The sequence below is a fragment of the Macadamia integrifolia genome, chromosome 10, assembly GCF_013358625.1.
Source record: "Macadamia integrifolia cultivar HAES 741 chromosome 10, SCU_Mint_v3, whole genome shotgun sequence".
In the NCBI taxonomy this organism is placed as follows: domain Eukaryota; kingdom Viridiplantae; phylum Streptophyta; class Magnoliopsida; order Proteales; family Proteaceae; genus Macadamia; species Macadamia integrifolia.
Window position 1 is genome coordinate 18,832,529 of NC_056566.1, and position 21,642 is coordinate 18,854,170.

The 21,642-nt window shown below is 38.0% G+C and overlaps 2 protein-coding genes across 2 annotated transcripts; both read right to left on the reverse strand.

Annotated features, from left to right (window-relative positions):
• Window positions 1-1,282: 1,282 nt before the first annotated feature.
• LOC122092265 (repetitive proline-rich cell wall protein 2-like) lies at window positions 1,283-7,269 on the reverse strand. Its single transcript, XM_042662595.1, has 2 exons — window positions 7,053-7,269; window positions 1,283-1,548 (listed from the first exon to the last, which is right to left on the reverse strand). The coding sequence occupies exons 1-2, from the start codon at window positions 7,267-7,269 to the stop codon at window positions 1,283-1,285; spliced, it is 483 nt and encodes a 160-aa protein (XP_042518529.1).
• An 8,191-nt stretch (window positions 7,270-15,460) lies between these two features.
• On the reverse strand, window positions 15,461-20,213 carry LOC122090979 (activating signal cointegrator 1-like). Its single transcript, XM_042660757.1, has 7 exons — window positions 19,908-20,213; window positions 17,972-18,115; window positions 17,487-17,554; window positions 17,309-17,359; window positions 17,129-17,188; window positions 16,566-16,991; window positions 15,461-15,803 (listed from the first exon to the last, which is right to left on the reverse strand). Exons 1-6 carry the CDS (start codon window positions 20,029-20,031, stop codon window positions 16,617-16,619), a joined length of 822 nt encoding a protein of 273 aa, XP_042516691.1. The 5' UTR covers window positions 20,032-20,213; the 3' UTR covers window positions 15,461-15,803; window positions 16,566-16,616.
• Between the last annotated feature and the right edge of the window lie 1,429 nt (window positions 20,214-21,642).

The window sequence follows — 21,642 nt, forward strand, 5'->3', positions numbered from 1 at the left end:
AGAGGGATGGTGGTAATATTCCTTTCTTTTTTCTTTTTCTTTTTTTAATAAGTGGCAATATTCATTAAAATGGGATCTTCTAGATGGCACCATTTTAGTGTCACTTTTTTTTAACCTTATAATATTTTATCTTTCTAATATAATACATATTTTTTTCAATAAGGGTAAATACTGTTATTTTATATGTATACTAAAAATAAATGCAAGACAATGATAACTTTTGATAATTACATAATGATAAGTCACTTTGAAATTATTTTTGAAAACCTTTTTATCCTCTTTAATTGAAGAATTTATGGCAATTTGATGAAGAACAATTAAATAAAGGCATCAAATTCTAAATACACATATAGAGGTGTCATTTAGATAACATACGATGATGACTTGTAAAGGAATCTTATATGCTAGTATCTTATTGATAGTTGGATACACCTCTCATCATCATCTTAGATATTCACCTGTCTATTGTTGCAACCCTATTCTCTACATCTTTGATATAGCACCTCTCTCTCTTTCTCTCTCTCACTTTATGGTTTTTAAAGAAATTAAGAGAGAATAGGAGAATGGATCAAATGTAAGCAAACAATAACACTAGGAAATCTGCGATCTAACATAGAGTGAGGCTGCTGACTATAGTAGCTGGCTTACACACATTTCGTACAAAAATAAGCATAATACAATAAGTAATGAATGAGCACCTCTCTTTCTAGCAAAAAAAGAATAAGCACCTCCCTCAAATAGGAGAACGTTGCGTGTTAAAGCACCACTACCACGAGCGAAAATGTGAACAAAGCAACTGCAGCACCGGTTATTTATATAGTTCCAACTAAGCATCTCTTAATTAGGCTGGGTAGGGTAACCAGGTTACTAAACAGAGGAAGGAATTGGTTTCTCTTCTTTTGGGGGTTTGTACACAGGCGTTGGTAGCTTCTGCTCTGGTGCTGGCTTCTCCACCGGAGGAGGCTTGTACACAGGAGTTGGTGGTTTGTGTTCTGGTGCTGGTTTCTCCACCGGAGGAGGCTGTTAGACAGTAGTGGGTGGTTTGTATTCCACTGGTGGCTTCTCGGTCGAAGGAAGCTTCTGTTTGGATGGTGGCCGCTCCTCCTTTGGTGGCGCTTTTATTCTAGTGAGGGTGGTTTATTCATCGGAGGAGGCTCGTTATAAACATGCACTGGCGACTTCTCCATCGATGGAGGCTTTGCTTTGGATGGTGGCCTCTCTTCCTTTGGTGGTTTCTGTTTTGGTGGCCGGTAGTGGTGGTTTATTCATTGGAGGAGGCTTCTTATAAACAGGCACTAGTGGCTTCTCCATGGAAGGAGGCTTCTGTTTGGATGGTGGCCAGCCTCTCTTCCTTTGGTGGTTTCTGTTCTGGTGGTGGTGATTTAATCATTGGTGGAGGCTTCTCATAAACAGGAGTACTGCTTGGCGGCTTGTACTCTGGTGGTGGCGGCTTCTTCACTGGAGGAGGCTTGTACTCAGGTGAAGGTGGTTTTCCATATAGAGAAGAAGCCTGCTTCTGATAATCGGCTAAGGAGGGAATAGTGAGAACTACCACTCCCAAGAGGAAAAACAATAGATGAGTGAGAGAAGGGATATCATAGGTTCGGATTTATTTGTTGATCTATCTGATGTAGAACTGGAAGACTAGGTTTGGCCTTTTATAATGGAAGTGAACATGTTAAGTTTGTTTCGAATTCTTGACCCATTTTGAAGATTGACCCGATCCGACATATTTTGGTGGTGACCCGAATGGAAATTTTTTTGAGATCTGTGATGGAAGTAGAGGGGTTGGGCCGATAGGCCCAAGCCCGGAGCCCATCACTGATCTCGTATGGGGGTGCAGGGGCATAGCCCCCACGGTATGGTTCGATCGGATCGACCGTGATCCGATGGGTCGACCCACGATTTTGGAGTATATATAATGTACTGTTGCTTGTTGAGAAAGTCATTGTATTCTAGGGTTTTCACGCAACTAGGGTTTCAGGGCGAGTTTTTCTTCGCCGCTGCTAGGGTGTAATCTCTCTTCTGTATAGTGAATCATCTTCTTCTTCGCCCGAGGACGTAGCACACCACCCTGGTGTGTGAACCTCGTTAAATCTTTGTGTCGTACAGATCTATTGTCTCTTTATTATTCGTGTTTCTTGGTGTTTGATCTAACAGAACCCAATATCAACCAGCCATGTACCCCACACCATTTTTTTTTTTATGAAAAAAAATTATTATCGACGGAACAACATTCCGGCATGATCAGCATACAAGGATTGCCAGCTAAGAGGGGGAGGGGGAGAAGAAAAACAAAGCAAAGAAGACTGATCCATAGCAGCCCGTGAAGCCAAACAATCAACGACAGAGTTTCCTTTGCGAAGGGTGTGAGTAAAACAAACGTTGAAGTTACCCACTAGGGAAGACAATCAGAAATAATTGAAGAAATGCGCCGAGGACAAGCAGTAGTTCATCTATTGAGGAGGTTCACCACAAGCTAATTATCACTTTCAATAATGATAAAGGCAAACGGTAAGTGTGCACAAGCAAAAGAGCTTGTCTAGCCGCGAGAGCTTCGGCAGTAATAGCATAATTATGACTGATGCAATAAGAAAATCCCCCAACCACAAGAGCCTGTGAGTTTTTGAAGATGCCTCAAATACCTGCATAACTCAGATTACCAAGACTTGCCCCATCGACATTAATTTTAACCAAATCCGAGGTGGGAGGTGACCAAGAGACAAATCTACGCGACCGACAATTGAGCCTGGGAAGAGAAGGGAAGAATTCTCTAACTGACCTAATAGCCTGAAGCAAGACGTCATTTGGAATGAATGATTCTTCTCAAAAAATCCACGCTCAATACCTAATGTTAGATCAAACACCAAGAAATACTAAAATAAAGAAACAATAGATCCGCACGACACAGAGATTTAACAAGGTTCACACACCAGTGTGGTGTGCTACGTCCTGGGCGAAGAAGAAGATGTTTCACTATGCAAAAGAGAGATTATATCATTCGGGTCGCCACCAAAATATATCGGAGCTAGTCAATCTTCAAAACAGGTCAAGAATTCGAGACACACTTAACACCTAGTCCAGACAAACAAAATGATGGAACAGTAGACATCAGTTTTGGATGTGGACACTCTATCTTTCAGTGGAATGAGACAATGGGAGAAAATGAAATTAACAACGTTGGGCGGGTTCTGGAGTAGAGATGGATCTTCCAATTCATCCCAATTCTGAAACGTGCTCGGGCATTTGAAGGAAAATATGGTCTTGATTTTGGGGAGAGCTACAGCAAAGTGGACGACTATTGGGAAGATTGAGACCTCTATAATTTAATAAATTAGGAAGAGGAAGCTTTTGATGCAGGATTTTCCAAATCAAATGTTGAACTTTAGGCGTCATTGGGAGACGCCAAATCTTGAGCCAGTGAGATGAAGGGATTTGGAGAGTGCTATTTAGGGAAATGTTGTATGCTGAAGCAACTGAGAAAGAGCCAGTTGAGTTTGCGTACCACACACACCTATCCTCTGTGGGGAAAATATGGATCAGGATGGAGAGGATAAAACGAGCGATGTCTGGAGGCCACCATTGGAAAATCAGATCTGAGCGCCAAGTTCTTGTAGTCTGATCTATGAAAGGCGCTACCATGGTAGGGGAGTCATGCTGTAATGGGAAGGGAGCTTCAGCTAGAAAGACGTTCGGAATCCAGTAATCTGTCCACGGGTTAATTGAAGTACCATCACCAACTTGTAAAAAGATGCCTTTGCGGAGAAGATCCCTTGCCGAGCATATGGATTTCCATCCCCACGAAACCGTAGAAGGACACTTGGCCTGAAGAAAAGAGGAGTTGGGAAAATGTTTTTGCTTCATGAGCTTTGTCCAAAGAGAAGCTGGTTGTTGAAGAAGTTTCCAACACTTATTTGCTAGCAAAGCTGAATTTACAGTGATCGGTTTTTTTATAATCAGCCCCACCCCCAAATCTTTTTGGTTGGCAAATGGTTCCATGAGATGGCGGGGAGATGCTTGCTAGTACCATTGGACCAATAGAAATCCCTACAAATATTGTCCAGAGATTTGTGAACAGATGACGGGATCTTGACATCGTGCATAACGGCATAGCTAAGAGAGTTGACGGAATAAGAACCAGCTTGCTGATAGGACTGAGGAACTGAGTCTTCCAATGTTGAAGTTTATCTGCGACTCTGTTAAGAAGATCCACACAATGAGCTTTGGACAGCTTACCACTGATATATGGAATTCCCAGATACTTGTCAAGTTGAGCAGTAGGAGCATTTGGAAGAATTCACACAATGAGTTTTGTACCCCGTTTTGTACCCCACACCATGCATTCTTTGCTCTCAGATGTGAGATAGGATCCATTGTTCGTAAGATCATCTGGTCGTACAAATCAGCATCTAATACCTATCATTCATTCTGCTATAAGAAGGATAAAAAAAATATATTTGAAAACAAAAAGGACAGATGTTGGATGTTGATTCATATAACCAGGTGATCGTACAAGTAACTGATCCACTTTCGTAGGGGATGGTGTAAAAAGTTGCCCATTTAATGGGGATGGGTCTAAATTGTTTTTTGACCCATTGGGTAGACAATGCACAAGAGCCACTTAAGGAGTAATTGATTATTGGACACTTGGACCTATGTGGGTGAGGTCATCTAGCTTATCACGATTGTCTCCTTTTGGAGATTTGCGTCTAATGAAAGGGTGGAATCCATTTAGCAAGTTTTTCCTTTTTTTCTAATGAATCCATGCAGTTGTGGGGTCAATATGGGCCCGTGGGATTAGTCAGGCCGAAAGGTTAGATACCTATCATTAGCACAAAAAAAAATGTTTAGATTGGTTTTGCATGTACAAGGAAGAAGGATTTACTTATTAACCCCAATTTGATAAAAACGAGTTTAATTCTATTAAATGTACCATACCACCCCATGATCCCATGCCACCATGAAAGGACTAATCGTACACAATTGAAGCACATGTTTCCACCTGAGTCATAAATTTCCACAGTGTACTTCATGAACACGGTGGTGGGCAGTTAATCTGATTATATCCTAGTTCTTGGCTAAACTGATGCTTAATTTATTATATTTTTGGTAAATATATCGATTAATTTATTGGCATTATGCTTTATTGTATGTGCATCTCTCTCTCTCTCTCTCTCTCTCTCTCTCTCTCTCTCTCATGTAGAGTCAAATGATTATTTCAAAAAAATATTATAATTACTACTCTATTAGTATAGATTTTATTGGAAAACCACGAGAACACAAACAATTCTTACCCCTTGTCCGCCCCTCTACAATAGAAAGTCATTTCGAGCTGACCATAATTGCCTAGAAAATTGTAAAGAAATTAATCTTTTACAAAATCAATTCTTACCCCTTGTCTGCCCCTCTGGGTAATGTTTGAGAACTCGCAATCAAGAAGGGGATTGATCAAGGTTAATATATATTTGGAACGTCATGGATTGGACAGAAATTCTTTCATTTTATATTTATAGTCACCATTTTTAATTATTTTTTGACCTCTTATTTGTATCGATCCACCGAATCAGTATCAGAAAAGAATCAAAATCGATCAAGGTCAATACCAATCCATTCCAACTATTTCCAATCGATCTGATCTGATTCCTCAAACCATGCTCGTGAGTCCCATATCTGGCCCCTTTGTCAGTTTCTATTACAATTGCATGAAAGTTAAAAAACAAAATCCGATTCCAGACCCAATTCTAATTCTAATTCAGAATCACAAATCCATCACAGCCATCGTCGAGCCATGTACCACCATCGTTGGAAAATTCTCTCTTCTCCACCTTCGCCAAACAAGAAATTGTAGATGGAAGATTGGGGATTTGAGAATTTTAAGGTTAAAGTTGAGATAAGGGTAAAATGGTTATTAGATTTTAAATGTTTTAATTCAAAATATAAGAAAAGATAAAATAATCATTTCTATTTCAAAAACTAATACCTCACTTACAATGTTATATTTTATAGACCATAACATAATAAATGAAACTCAAGGAGTGGATATATTTAGGTCAAACCTCAGGTAAGATATATGTAAATTTCCCTTAAAAACTATTAACTGCGGTTCTTGTAAATTAAAACGGAACTCAAAACAATTATTACAAAAATAAATAATAATAATAATTCAGACCTACCACATTGAGCATAAACACTAGTGACACCCCATATGTCCCATCTCGTATAGGCATCTAGTTCCTCTCTATAGTTTTACCAAAAGAAAAAACTTCCGCTTTATAGTCTATAGCAAAATTTAGTTATAGGTATCGGTATCAAAAAATACCGATCCGACATCAATTCAGATCAAATTTGATTATTGTGGATCATAATCGATTTGAATCGATCAGGTATTGATATTAATCTCAATCAATATTAATACAATACAATCAATAGGACCAATCCACAATCTTAGAACAATGGTCACTAGCCAATGCCATCTCTTTCATACGTTTTTTATTTCAATCAACCTAGACAATCCCCTCCTCTCTCCATCACAACCACACATCGTATAGTGTTGAAATTCAGTGCATAACGCACTGGTTGCAACCTCTGCTGGTAGAGCAGGTGCTAGGTTTGTGGTCTAGGGATCAACTCCTGTCACATGCATTCCCCTCCCCCCTTTCTTATCATCCCCCTCTCCTCCCCTCTTGTGTGTGTAAGTAAAAGTTCCCTTGGGCAGGTTTATAGAATGTAAATAACGAAAAAAAAAAGAAGTATAGTATCAAAATTAACGAAGAGGAGAAGAGGAGAGGGGAATGGATATAATGTTGGAAAATAAGAACATTAGGAAATCTGCAATAATAAGACATGTGGCTTAGTTGCTACACTAAGTAATAACAAAAGCACCTCCCTCTAGTAGGAGAATATTACATGTTGAAGCAATGCTACCACTGGCGAAAAATTAAACAAAGCAAATGCAGCACCTCTTATTTATATAGTTCCAATTAACTGAGCATTAATCAATTAAGCTGGGTAGGGTGAGGGAGGGCAACCAGGGTAATCACCATAGGGAGCACCTGGCTTGTCTTTAGGTGGTGGTTTCTCCACTTTTGGGGGATTGTACACAGGTGTTGGTGGCTTCTGCTCTGGTGCTGGCTTCTCTGCCGGAGGAGGCTTGTAGACAGGAGTGGGTGGTTTGTTTTCTACTGGTGGTTTCTCTATTGGATGAGGCTTGTATACTGGTGGCTTCTCCACCGGAGGAGGCTTGGAGACAGGAGTGGGTGGTTTCTCCATCGGAGGAGGCTTGTAGACGGGAGTAGGTGGTTTGTGTTCCACTGGTGGCTTCTATTTGGATGGTGGTCTCTCTTCCTTTGGTGGTTTATGTTTTGATGGTGGTGGTTTATTTATTGGAGGAGGCTTCTCATAAACAGGAGGGCATGGTGGATTGAACTCTATTGGTGGTGGCTTCTTCACTGGAGAAGGCTTGTACTCAGGTGGAGGTGGTTTTTCATAAGAGGAAGAAGGCTCCTTCTGATAATCGGCCAAGGAGGAAGTAGTGAGAGCTAACACTCCCAAGAGGAGAAACACTAGATGAGTGAGGGAGAGAAGGGACATCCTTGGTTCGAATTTACTACTTGATCTCTATCTGGTGCAGAACTGGAAGATTGGGGTTGCCCTTTTATAATGGAAGTGAACCCTCTATTTATCTGCCACGGTCCCCTCCCATGCCATGCATTCTTTGGTTTGAGACGTAAGGCTTGTGTAGAAAGTTACAAATATTTGTGGAAAGATTTGTTCTCTTGTGGCCCATTAACTGGTAAATGGGTCGAAAATTTTTTTGGCCCATTAGCTAGAAACCTTGCAAGCTCCTCTTATGGCGGTACTTGTTGATTGGACCCTTGTGGGTTAGGTCATCAACCTTATCACGATTGTCTCTTTTTGGAGATTAGCTTCTGATGAAGGGTGGAACCATGTTTAGGCTGGTTTTACATGTAAAAAGGGATAACTTCCAAGATTAACTCAACCCTAATTTGATAAAGATGAGCTTAATTCTAATACTGTACTATACCATAACATCCCATGCCACCAGGAAAGGACTTATAGTACAATTTAAGCACATAGTTCCATTTGAGATATAAATTCCCATACTAGGTGCTACTTTATGGACGCGGTGGTGGGCTAGTTAATCTGATAATATCCTAATTCTTGGGTTTTGATGCTACTACGTTTTATAGTATGTGCAAATCTTACCAGTATCTAAGGTGTTGAATTTCTGGGCTTGGAACGTTTAGGACAAATATCAATTAAATTGGATCGTCCTAATTTTCTCAAAAGGAATTTCTTCATTTATTCACTGAGATCATTGAATCAAATTACAATCAAGATTGCCAAATCAGCAAAAAAAAAAAATTAGGTGGGTCTATGTAATAGAGGATCCGCTATCTCATTAGTGATTTAATAGCTAGCAAGTTCAACATTTCTAAAATTTGTTAAAAAAAAATCTTTCAAAAATCTTTTCAAAAAAAAAAAAAAAAAAACTTTAGAGTTCATTTGAGTGATGAAATCTGTGGTTAAATGATCGAAAACTCTTACTCTTGAGAAATGCAAAGAAAAGAATTATGTTCTGAGTGATGAGGGAAACCCAACCATGGTTTGAGGAATCAAAAATAGATCGGATGAATCATTCAATTCAAACTAGAATCGAAACCACCCGATCTCAATTCCAATCAATTCTTGCAATCCTCTTTTGAATCACCAAGTTTCATACTTGATCTTCATTTTTTGTCATTGTTTCATTCTTCTATATAGTAGAAAATCTTTACCTCAGAAAAAAATAAATAAATAAATAAACAATAGTAAAAAAAATCAATGAAACTAACTTTGGTAGGGGCCTATGCTAAGGTGTGGCAGTCGGCTAGTTACTGGCTTGTGAAGACCAACGTAAATCTAAGGGCAGGTTTTTGAATAATAGTAATTGTAGTTTGTATAAGTGGGCATCTTGTGGCTATAGTTTAGTGGTAGGATGTGGCCACTAAGTCGTGTGAGGAGATTGGGTCAGAGAAGAAGGGGTCGGAGTTGGAGCATGACTTGCAAGAAGTGGCAAGCGAGTATGAAGAGAGTTCAAAAGAAGGTTCGAGTAAAGAAGAAGGAAATGGGGGTCGGGAGAGGAGTTGGATGAATTTCCTTCTTCAATTCGAAAGAGGCTTGCTTCCTTGACTGATATATATATATATATATATAGATATATATATGAAGAGTAGGCGAAGAGAAGTGTGAAGCTCAAGGCCATGTTGCTGATGTAGGTGCTTGGTCTGTGGTGTGCAATCGTTGCAGAAATCATGGAGGTAAGAGGATCAACATCAAGGGTGGTTAAGTGGCTATTCCAGCTTCATCTCAGTCTGAAAGGATGTCAAAGGAGCCAACGGTTGTGGCTTCCTCTTCAGTTCGGGCTCTACAAGATGTGGTAGCGATAGATGCTTTGGCGGTTGCTACAGAGAATAAAGAGGGAGATGCGTAGACTCATTCTAAGAGTGCTCAAACAGGTGGCCAAACTCTAAAGGCTTGTAGAGGTAGCTAGAACCTTAAAGATCCAATGAAGGTATTCTTGTGACATCTAAGATGTTAAGAAGGTGCAGCCTAATCAAAGACCTAGGTTCAGATTTGTTTCTATGTGTTGTCTGTTTCTTTTTTCTTGCTAGTGAGCTCCCTCTTCTGATTTTATTGTCGTAGGTGGAGATGCTCTCTAGTTTTTATTAATATTTCTTATAATTAATTTTTTTTTTCTCTTTTTAATACAAATGATCCTTTAGCGGGAAAAAAAAAATGTATAAGTAGGCCTATTGGGCCCCTTACTGGCCTTCTAGTGTGGGTATTTGTTTGGCCTTTCTCAGTAGTTCTTGTACTCTTGCATTTGACCCTTGTACCTTACACCAAAGAGTAAATAACAAAATAAAACTTATTCGTAGCAAGATCCCTAAGTTCTGTGAACAAAAAAATTCTGAAATTGTTTTTTCTGCCCGATTTCAATTTCTAGGGTTTCAACAGATTCCATCTGATTCTAGACCAATTTATTGGATTCAAATCTAATCGGTATTGGAATCATTAATTAGGAACCAAACCCATCTCCGATTCCGTTCTCTTGAACCGAACCCTTTGCTGACTAATGTAATAAAATTTACATAGAACTCAGTTGTATTTCTATAAGAAAGCAAAAGTTTATGAGAAAACTTAAATACCCCTTCTTGTTCAGTTATATGGCAATTTTGACCTTCGTTTATCTAAAGAACGGTAATGATGGCCAAATGTCCAAATTTCATGCTCAAATTGATCAATTATGTATCTTTTCATATATTCATATATTCTTTCGTATTTATATATAGGGAGGAGGAGTATTTATATATAAGAGGAGGAACTCTGTCTATTTATGGTTCCATACATCTACATACAGTCCCTGTTTTCAAGGGTTAGGGGCGTGTTTTCACACCTCTTGTTTCAGTTGTTATGTGAGATTGCAAACGTTAGACAGACAAAGTTCTCCCTTACATATAATGTATGTCGTGTATGTACTAATTTGCACCCTTCTGCACCCAATAGTTTCTTAAACTTCGTTGTGCTTATTTGGACAACTTAATTTGAGCTGGAGCTTGACATGTGAGTATGGATTTTAGGGTCCAGCTCCATACAACCTACCACTAAATTAGTGAAAGAAAAGACCAATTTTCAGTCTAAAGACACTAATTAATTAGTCCCTCCTCTGTGCATCAAAAAACTATATATATTCTATTTGGAACAATATCACAAAACGCAGTCCATAAAATGCCCCTTGACAACAACAACAACATAACTGAACGGTAGATCTGTGGTATTCTCAAACATATTTGGCTACACTGAAAACACTGAGAACCTTCAGTTTCAACCACTTATTGAGACCTATTTGTCTTAGACAAGACACTGTGATGCAATCTACTCAGAGATGGTGGATAGTAGCAGATGGAGGTTTGAACTTGTAGAGTGGCCTGTGAAGAAAAGTCCATGGCTTCTTGTAATGTGCTGTTGGTAATGGCTTCAACTCAGGTAGTGGCTTCATCTCCTTGGGTAGTGGTTTAAACAAAGGCAGTGTAGGCTTGTGGTAATATGGAGAAGTTAATACGTGGGCAGTGGAGATCATTGCTGTGTCTGAGGACAACAAATCTTGCTGTGGTGGGTGACCAGGTTTGTGGCCATGATGCGGCAGCGTTACTGGAGGCATGTTCCTTATATGTTGGGGTGTTACCCTGGGGATTGGTGCCTCGTTTATTAGAGGTTGCTTCACGAACAGAGATGGCTCTTCAGTACTGATGAAGGACGGCTTCTCCGACGATGACAACGGACGACTAGCGTCGGAGAGGGTAATGGCGGCAGCCAGAAGTCCAAGGAGCAGGAAAGGCAAGTGTGGAAGTGGAAGAGAAGACATCTTCATCTTCTTCTCTTCTCTTCTCCTTCTGCTGGTTGAGATATCGATGGTGAATGAGCAAAGTAGAGTCAGTTGCCATTTTTATATGTGGATTGTCATCCAAATTATACCTAGGGTCTCACTTGTTCAACAACTCATGCATGCATGGTGCAATACGGTTTAGCAGTAGGTTGGGAAAAATTTTAGCATGACGAACTCCAAGGAAAACAATTTAGCTGACTCTCTTGCTAGGAAAGCCCAGTTGGTTATGTGAAGGATTGTCTGGCTTCTTTCTACTCCATGGTTTCTTGAAACTTGTAATTCAGAATCCATATGTAATTCACGTTTTCCATACTTGAGAGTACCTCACAATCCACATAAGCTTAAATCAAGTTGGCACACGTACAAGCTAACACAAGAAGCCAATTGGAGGGCACATGCGAGCATCTTAAGCGTGAGATAGCTTAGTCATTACACACCGCTATGTCTAGGTGTGTTCTTGTGCCAACGAGTGGCGTTCTTTCTTTCAGACCTATCAAAGCATATATTATCTTATTTTGATACCCTATACACATCATCTCATCCAGGTAATATCATGGACTACCTTTGTGATTTTTGAGTAAAACTGATCATGGGAGCCTAAAACTCTAGCTTATGTATGCCCTTCTTGGCTACATAGATTATATTAAAGCAGCCACTTTCTAGCTATAGATCAATGCTTACAATTTCAGCCAAGAAAAAAATAAAAATCAATGCTTACAAAGCCCCAGGTCTTGATGGCTCTTCTAGGCAATTGAGACATTTTTGGTAATGATGTTGTTGCTGCTGCACAACATTTCTGATGAAGTTTGTGGTTTTTTACTTGTTTCAGATCATGAAAAAAGATTAATTGAAATTCCAGAAAGCAAAAAAATTACGGACATTAATATTTCCACCATCAAGCTTTATCTCAATTATCATGTTTGTGAACTTCCAGAGCTTGCGTGTGTTGGATGTAAGACACTGCAAGATGGAGGTGCCACCTTCAATAAGAAAATTGAGACATTTAAGGTACCTTGACATCTCAGGTTATCCAATTGAAGTATTGCCCAAGTCAATAACTAGGCTCTTCAATTTACAGACGTTGAAACTCAACAAATGCCATATTCTTCGAGAGCTTCCCAAAGAAATGAGGAAGATGGTTAGCATGAGGCATTTTGAATTATTTGAGTGTAAATTCACGAAGATGCCAGATGAGATGGGGAGATTGACTAATGTACAAATATTACAAATTTTATAGGAAGCAAAGATTGGGGACGGAGTATTAAACAATTAAAGTGCTTGAACCTCAGAGGAGAATTGAGCATATGTGATTTGGAGAATGTAACAAGTGGAATAAGAAGAAGCCAGGGAAGCATAATATTCGTTCTTTAACACTACTATGGGGGAGTACTATTTGTATTTATCTATTTTAAATTTCAAACATATCAAGCAGAGACGATTTCTTGTGATTTCAGGCAAAATCTCTTATTACTATTGTTAAACGGAAAGTAAACAGGTGTTGGGGACTACCTCGATGTAGCTTTTCTCGCTTTAAATACAGACCCTATGATTAAAGATTCAAGGGACAGAGCTTGATGCAAAAGGTTTTGAATCCATTGAGATCTTCCTACCCAAGACTATCAGGCCCTTCTTGTCAGACTTGGCTTTTACATAATTTCAGTGAGACCCCATGTTTCCTTGTTGAAGTTAGACTAGTTTCTTGTAATCTCATAACCAGTGAAACTGTTGGAAAGCTATCCTTGTGTAAGAAGTTGGACTATTGGGGTTGCAAAAGTGTAGTTGTTCAGTGGCTGAGCTCAATTTCAACTCTTAGTGGACTGACCATTTTGAATCTTACTTGCAAAGGGTTTCACAGGAAGAGGGCATTGATTACTATGAGTCCTTCTCTTCTATGCAATTTATAACTTGTTAATTGTGTATTCTATCTCACATAGATCTGTCAATTGTGGAGTTGTCGGTATTGGTTTCTAGAGGTGATTTCTCTTTGTGATTCTCTCAAAGTGCATATCTCATTTTTTTACAAAGAGAGTAGTCGTGTAGTTGATTCTTTGGATAATTTAGCTCGTGAAGCCTTAGATAATACCATGTTTCATTTGGATGAGATGCTTTCAAATGGTCTTAATCGTATGATTCGGGAAAACAAAGCTAGCTTGCCAGCTTTTAGTTGTGATTTTTAATTTTATTTGGGATTGTTTAGGTATGTTGAGAGTGAGAGATGTCTCTGCAGGATTAGGGTAAGGCTGGTTATGTCTCCCATGTATTTTCTCTTTTATGCTTATTTCAATAAAATTCTTAAGGCTTCCCTGTAACAGATAACATTAGGAATTAAAAACAAAAAAAAATATTAATGAAATCTATAACTTGATAGTTCAGATTTGTTTTAAAAAATTCACCCATTGCATTCTTGTGTTTCCGAGACTATATGATGGTAATAAGGGTTTGGCTCTTCTTTTCATGGTTGAGCCACAATTAGTTGAGCATTCTCTGCATTGATTTGGGTAACATGCCTAGGTGTATTAGATACTGCCACTTTGTTACGCATGCTTCAATGGAGATTCTGGCTTTAAAAAGAGGGTCTAAAGAAAGATTAACCTAGATCTTTATCATTGCCTAGTTTATCACTCAATTTATTGTCATTCCTTGGTTGGTCTTCATTTTTTTGGTTTGCACTGGCTCATCATTGGGGTGACTTCTTTGTCAAATTGAGCAAATCCAAACTTTTTTGAAATTTACAGGGCTAGTTCTGAATTCTGATTGGCCTCTAGTAACATTGAATGTTATCATTAACTCCTAACCTTTTTATACTCTTCTATGGTCCTATCAGAAGATTAGATTCCACGAACAAAGAGGTTCACTCTTCACAATGGGTCAAGAGAAACTGGGTCCATTAGGTCCATTGTAGGACACTACTCACTAGGATCCACGTTAGGCAGAAAGTAGGAACGCCTAACAGTAGTGTGTACAGAAGAAGCGTGTGCTGGAGAAGAGGTGAGGGACAAGCAATCCAACTGCCACAGAGTGCCTTTTGGATGTCAATTCAGCTCACTACACCAAGGAAGAAGAGAGATCCCAAACCCCAAGTGGAGTGCACGAGGTTCAGCCGGTGACACGTGTATTGATACCAATACAATGGCCCAGATCTGGTATAATTAATAAAACATTAAATCAGTGAAAAGACATTTAAATCGGATCTGGGTCATTGTATTGGTATCAATACACGTGTCACCGTCTGAAGGTGGTATTGCACGAAATTGTACGAGATCAGAATTGCAGACGATTTTTTTCCCTACTTTTTGTGCCAAGTGTTAAATCCAATCAATTACAAAACTGACAAATGAAACTTTTTTTTTTTATTCAAAATGAAACTTGTTATAAAAGGTTTTTATATCTAACAACTCGGCCTTTTTTTAAAACTAAATGGCTAAAGGGTTTTTATATCCAATAATTCTACCTTTTTCAAACTAAATGGGACCAGCTGCGGACCCGGATTGTTTCCAACGACTGATGCCCAATGAGCATCCAACGATCCGGATTGAAAGATTGGGATGACTTGATTACATATCCCAACATTTGGATATATACGCTCCAATAATCCCAACCCTTGGATGGATCGTTGGACGCTCGTTGGTATTGGAGACGATCTTTTCTCAACCAATTACATGTAGCTACATGAATCCATGAGGGTAAAAAAAAAAAATGACAAAACAACACCATAGAAACATTACACCTACAAGTGATCGGCTATATGAATCTTTACCTTCCAAACAACTTTTTCAATGGTCATACTAGAATCCAAACCTAACATCTACATGTCTTTCCTTACAACCTCATCTAAGGTCGTTTCAAGCCTATCCATAACTCTTTTAGCTCATTTTATATGGATCTAATCACTCCTCCTTAATGAGACATCCAAGGCTTCCGTTGAACATAATTATACCACCTGAAAACGACATTCTCATAAAGGATTTTTATATCCCTGCAAAGAAATTTCAGTTATACCATTTGGTGTACTTTTTCAATGAAACAAACTGAAATGCATTAAAGGAAAGAAATCAAATAAAAAAAGTCCCATACATACTCTCCTAATAAATTCTGTTCATAATTTATGATCACAAGTTTGAACATAAAAGAAACTATTGTACAGCTTCATTTCTGATTCCTCAAGTAGCATCTTCAACAGCTTGAATGTGAATCCTTGATTCATTTCACCTGATCTCCATGTGCAAATGCTAAGGAACAAAGCCTCATTCAAACAATGTACTTGAAGCCATTCACCCCAACAATCGATATACGAACCCAATGATTGTTATCATACTTATGCTGGCTTAAGGCCCCTAATTGCTGTGGAGAAAATCTGTGTATTCAAAGATTCCGTCAGGAAGTAAGTTCAATCTCAGTTGGTTAGTATAATAATATATCTCTACCAAAAGAAAAAAAAGTGTAATAATAATACATTCTCATTTGATAAATATAATAATAAACATGAAATTTTATAGATGATCTAATATCTGACCTAAAGTAGCCTACCGCCATTATCTTTGAGCTCTAAGCAACATGCAATATCAATCTGAAATACTGTAATAAGGAACTTGATACTCTCACATCCGACACAATTGTCAGTAATACATTCAGTGTTTGAATTCTTGTGCCTAAAGAATTTTGTATGCAAACTGGGAAAAGTCTATGAAGTAATAAATCATCGTACTAGATGTTTTAGCAGGTTATGATCCAAAGTATCTCACAATCAAGGGCTCAAAACCCCAAACACTTGTACGCAACTGAAAACTGCTTCGCTTTCTACCAAAAAAAAAAAATTTTGCATTGCTTATATGACCATCAGAATTTGAATTTGACTAATTTTCAGACACCACCTTGCCAGATGCTCCTAGATGCTGCTATAGGGGCCCAAAAAAAAAAGGCTATTTATACTACTGGTAGTATTTATATATTTCTTGTGCAGTTTAACAGATGCAATCAAATTATATTTTATCCAAGGATTCAAATCTATGAAATTTTCGGCTTTTATAGGTATAAATATATGGATCTAGTTTATGCACACAAAGAATGCTAGGGCATTAATATGCATGGATTCAAGTCTAAGATTCAAAGAATTGACCTTAGAAGCAGCTATGGAATGTTGGTTCGAATCTCTAATAGTAGCATGACTTTAGTTGCTGCTATTTCCTCTACGATCCATGTTTCTAATGCGTTGTCTGTAAGTGTTTGCAGATGATTCCTCATTAGATATTTCATCTCCAGATACACTTCTACCCTCTTTGATAATTTTATCCTCTGACTGACTTGTTGTGCATTCCGATGCATCTTTCTGGACCATAGAAGCTTCGTACTTCTTCTTCTCCTTTGAAAACTGTGTGGCTGCAGTGAGATTTGGTGTTTTATCCACAGTTGCTTTTGAACCAACAAAGGATGCAGTAAGTGATCCTGGCTTCAATGAAAAAGGATCCCGCGGATCTGGAAGTGGGAACTTTACAGGCTGTGGACCATCGACTGAACGAAGGCCTCTAACTGCTGCCTCATATATCTATTGACAAAACCAAAAGCACACAGAAACTAAGCATCACAACAATGGAAACAAAAGTTCTCCTGAATTTAACGCTACAGTAGAAGGATTAAAAAAATTAAAAAACAGACTAGCATGTCAACCAACAGCCTAGATACCTTCTTTTCCAGGTTATAAACTCCTTGAAAACCTCGCATCTCAAATGGAACTACCAACTTCTGCGTAAATTGAGAAATGAATTACTCAATCAAAAATGCATATGCAGAAAGAAGAAAGGATTTTTTCAGCATAAAAATATCAACTCATATCAGTTGTAAAACTTCAGTTTGCAAATATACCTCTGGATGTTCACACAGCCAACAGAAATCTGTTTTCCCTTCTAACCTCACCTGTGGACAACGTTAAATATTAAATAAAACTAGAACGTTAAATGCCATTAAAATAAAAAATAAAAAAAAGGCATTATCATATTGATATATTGAAATGTAAATAGATCAAATAAAGAATGGCACACACCCCTTCAGGAAGCTGCTCCCAGCAAACCAGCTCTTCACGTTTGACACACCCAACTACTTCAACACAACCTGTCTCAAGGATGTAGGGTTAGAAGATCCCTTAGAAATCTGGATATTTAAATATGAACTTATACTCCATAGACTCCCTCACCCCCTTAAAGTTACTCTACAGTTGGATCCTTTTTTACAAAATTTAGAACACCAACACAGTAATTCCATGCAATTTTTCACACGGTTCAACAAACAAACAATAAGCGAAACAAATTTTTACGTACGAAGAGTTTGAATAATTTACATCTTCCCCTTCCACAACCATGAACAACCAAGGTAATTTTTATTAGGAGAAAATATCTGCACGAATTAATATATGCATTCTACCCCCAAGAACATCAGCATTATAAAGTCGAAAAGGACACATAAAAAAGAGACAGAAACATATTGTTTTAGTTGGTTCAATTAAAAAAAAAAAAGGGCCATTTTAAGTACCTAAAAGCCTTGAAGCCGGATAATGCTCTGGAAACTTGATGTCTGTAATACCATTCACTGCATAGATTTCTCTGTAGAAGTCCTCAATTGCCTTAATGGCAGCTGGATCTGGAACCTTACCAGCAGCGTGAATCCAAAGTCGGCCTTCAAAAGACGAAATTTTTAATATTCAGTATCATCTCAAGAAAAGAACACATTTAGAAAAGTATGAATCGCAAAAGAAACCATATAACCTCATGTAAATACAGTAAATGGAAAAAAGAAACAGTACTGAAACAACCAAGAAGGACGGCTTGCAACACACCATGCCCTGGAAAGTTTTGCAGCACATCAGTTATAACTACCTTGTGGCAGAGCAGTTGGCACTCACTCTGTGGATAAGGAGTTCTAAGGTAATAGAGTTGTAGATATACAACAACGCAACTGTTAGCGGTTGTGGTTTTCTTTCTCGTTGTATCATTTTCTACTGTAAATCCCTCCAAATGAGAAACTGTGTCAATTAATAACACTAACCAGGTGATTATCTAAGAGAATTTTCACAGTAACCTCCAAGCTGTTTGAATAATTTTTCCAGAAACCTGCTTCCTTCATTAAGTTTCATAATGATTTTATTATTTTCTTTACTTCTAAAATATTTTCTATATTATCATAAGGTCGCCTCAACTCATTTTTCAGAAAATCCAATGAATAAAGGTTTCTAGTGTATAAATCTTATCAAAGCTAATTTGTCTATGTTTCTTTAATTATCAGGTGGAAACATAACTTTTGTTTTCTATTAGACAAGGCTTCTGTCTCCTTCACCCGAATTAGTATATTATCCTGATAAATTATTGCCTCTCTCCCTCTACATATGTAATATTTCTTCTTCTCTGCAAGTTTAAAGTAGTTTTAGCTATCTATCTTCAAGGATTTGAAATATGTATGACTAGATGGGAGTTCCCCACGGAGGGGGAAAATGCCCCCCACACCCCCCACCCCACAAAAAAAAAAATAAATAAATAAATAAATAAATTACCTACTCCCCTGCTTACCCTCTTTAACTTTCCAATTTTCCTTCCATCTTTGGATAATGTAGTAAGTGGATTAGTGGGTAAGGAAGGGTTTTTCCTCGTATTGGCAAGTGCACCAATGAGAGTTTTATATTAGACTCAGAGATGGCGTTCATGTGAACTATGAGACAGCTTTAGGGAGCCAGATGTTACTTGTATGTATTCTGTTCCACTGTCACAAATTTTACTCCCTGAATGGTTATATGGAAACTAATCCAGGAGCAGATTTACTATCAGTTGAAATGTAAATGAAAATTTGTTATACCTTTTGTCATTGTCAGCTTTGAGTGCTTGATGATAAAGATTCTAGTGGTAGTAGTTATAAATTGCAAAGACAAACACGCTATCTCAAAATTGTTGGTTGGTGCCCACAATTACCTCCAATGAATCCCAGCTTCCCTTAAAAGAGAAATGATGAAGGAGCTCAAAGATAAGAAAAACCTATAACTCAAAGGAAAAAACTTTCCCACGGGCCTAGTCATTCATAATCCAATCAATGTCCAATTCAAACCGACTCATATACAGATATCAGCGCAATAAGAAAAACCCACAAACTCAGAAAAGAAAAAGAAGGATATACATTTAAGGGGCTATAAACAACTAAACCAGACCCAGAAAACATTCCCTGTGATCTAAACAGAAAGGCTAGAACAAGATCAACAAACAGGAACAGAACTTCAACATGTTCTGCGTTCCAATAAATAACGAATATCTAGTTCGAACACAAAGCAACCCAACTTCACAGAGTTATCCTGGTTAAGAATTCCCAAGTCACTGAGATCCGAACTTACCACGGAACAAGAACTATACTTAGGAGGGTAACAACAACTCGAAATTCGAAGAGAAATCATCAATTCTAAGCTTTTAAAAGGTTACGCAGCCAGTACCTCTGATTGGAGCAGGCCATGTTCTTCCTTCGATGCGCTTGATGCCGTAAACTAGCAGCGAAGCCCAAGGTTGATGCGCTGTCAGGCAAGGGTTTCTGTAGTTACCATGCGATCCACCCCTCATGTTGTCTCTGAGAAGAGAATCTTTTTTCGGATAGAATAGGCTAAACTGGGCAAGAGACAAAAATCAAAAACCCTTCAAGAACAGGGATTGATTGGAATTTAAGGCAAGTTTCAGTCTCAGCTCGATCCCTGATCACTTTCCTTTTCTTTCTGTAATTGAAGAACTCAGATACTCAGAAATAACGAACAGAGCAGATAACCCTTTTAGGTATTTTGACTATTTGACAAGTTTACCCCTGCGAGAAGTCCCATTTGGGCCCTCTTTGGTATAATTTTTTTTTTTTTTAATCTATTTAACAAAAATTATTAATCAAAACCAATTTTCAACAAAACATAAAAATGGTTTGGTAAGTACTTAACAAAAATGATTTTTGTGAGAAATAATTTGGTATCTCTATGTGCAAAATAGTTTTTTAAAGAAATGGGTGAAAAGACCTTTTGATTTTGAAAATTTTCCCCAGCTGGGTCTAGTGTTTCCTTCCCTGTGCTTTTGCACTCTGCATCTGCAAATCTTGATCAGTGCTTCATAAATCTAGACATCTTTTGTAAGATTTCCTATTAGGTGGGCTAGCATAGTCAAAGATTTGTTTTCAAAACCGGTTTAGTGGTGTTGACTAAAGATGGAGTAAGCAGAAAGAGTCCAATATTATTGGTAAGTGATCTCTATGGAGATATTCGATTCTATTAGCACACCTTAATGGTATGAAATATTTATTACTATGTGTGGACCTAAGGTATTGTTTTTTAATGGGGAGGAAACCCTAATTTTATTGAAGGGTTGGTCCCTACCCTCACCCCTATATATAGTTATCACTGACCCATTAAGTGATGCTAACAGCCAAAAGCAAAAGGGAAAGAGGGTAGACCAGACCAACATTGATCGTGTTATACGAGGAGCATATAAGAAGATATTGATGAGTTCTTATTCTTCAGCCATAGATCCAGGTATGCCTAAAACTTGTCTTTGTAGTGTTTATCGTACATGCTCATTGATCCCCATGAATCGATTTCGCATTTATTTTCTTTCAATGGTATCAGAGCCTATTCATGGTGAGTCAATGGGCTGCAATTTTATGAGAATCATGTAATGAATAATTGCTGCATGTTAAAGGGTTTATTTGATATGCCCAATAGGGCCGTTGCATTATTCGTTTTATGAGTTGCAAACTTTAGAGTTTTCTAAGCTTTTATTTTCGTTTTGGGAATGAGATTCTCTTCTATATTAATAAATAAATAAATTAAATCTTTGAGACGTGTTTCCTTGTTTAAAGGAAACGTACATAAGGCTTAATTTTTTATTTACATTAGTTTAATAAACCGTGAAGTGGTCACTATTACCTAATGTTATGAAAGGGATGGTGTGCCAAGTGCCAACAATTTCACCAAGATCCGGAAGGAAGATGGTGATATAGCCGAATATGATATTAGAAAAATTAATATAAGGAAATTAATATGTTATCTCCTTCCATGGATTTTCCTAGGAGAACCCGCCTTGTATTGAATAGTCATCGTGGGAGATGATTTATTTTACAAAGATTAAAAAAAAAAAAAAAAAAAAAATTTGAACCATTTGGGTTTTCCAATGGGTAGCCGAAAAACCCACTGGGAAAAG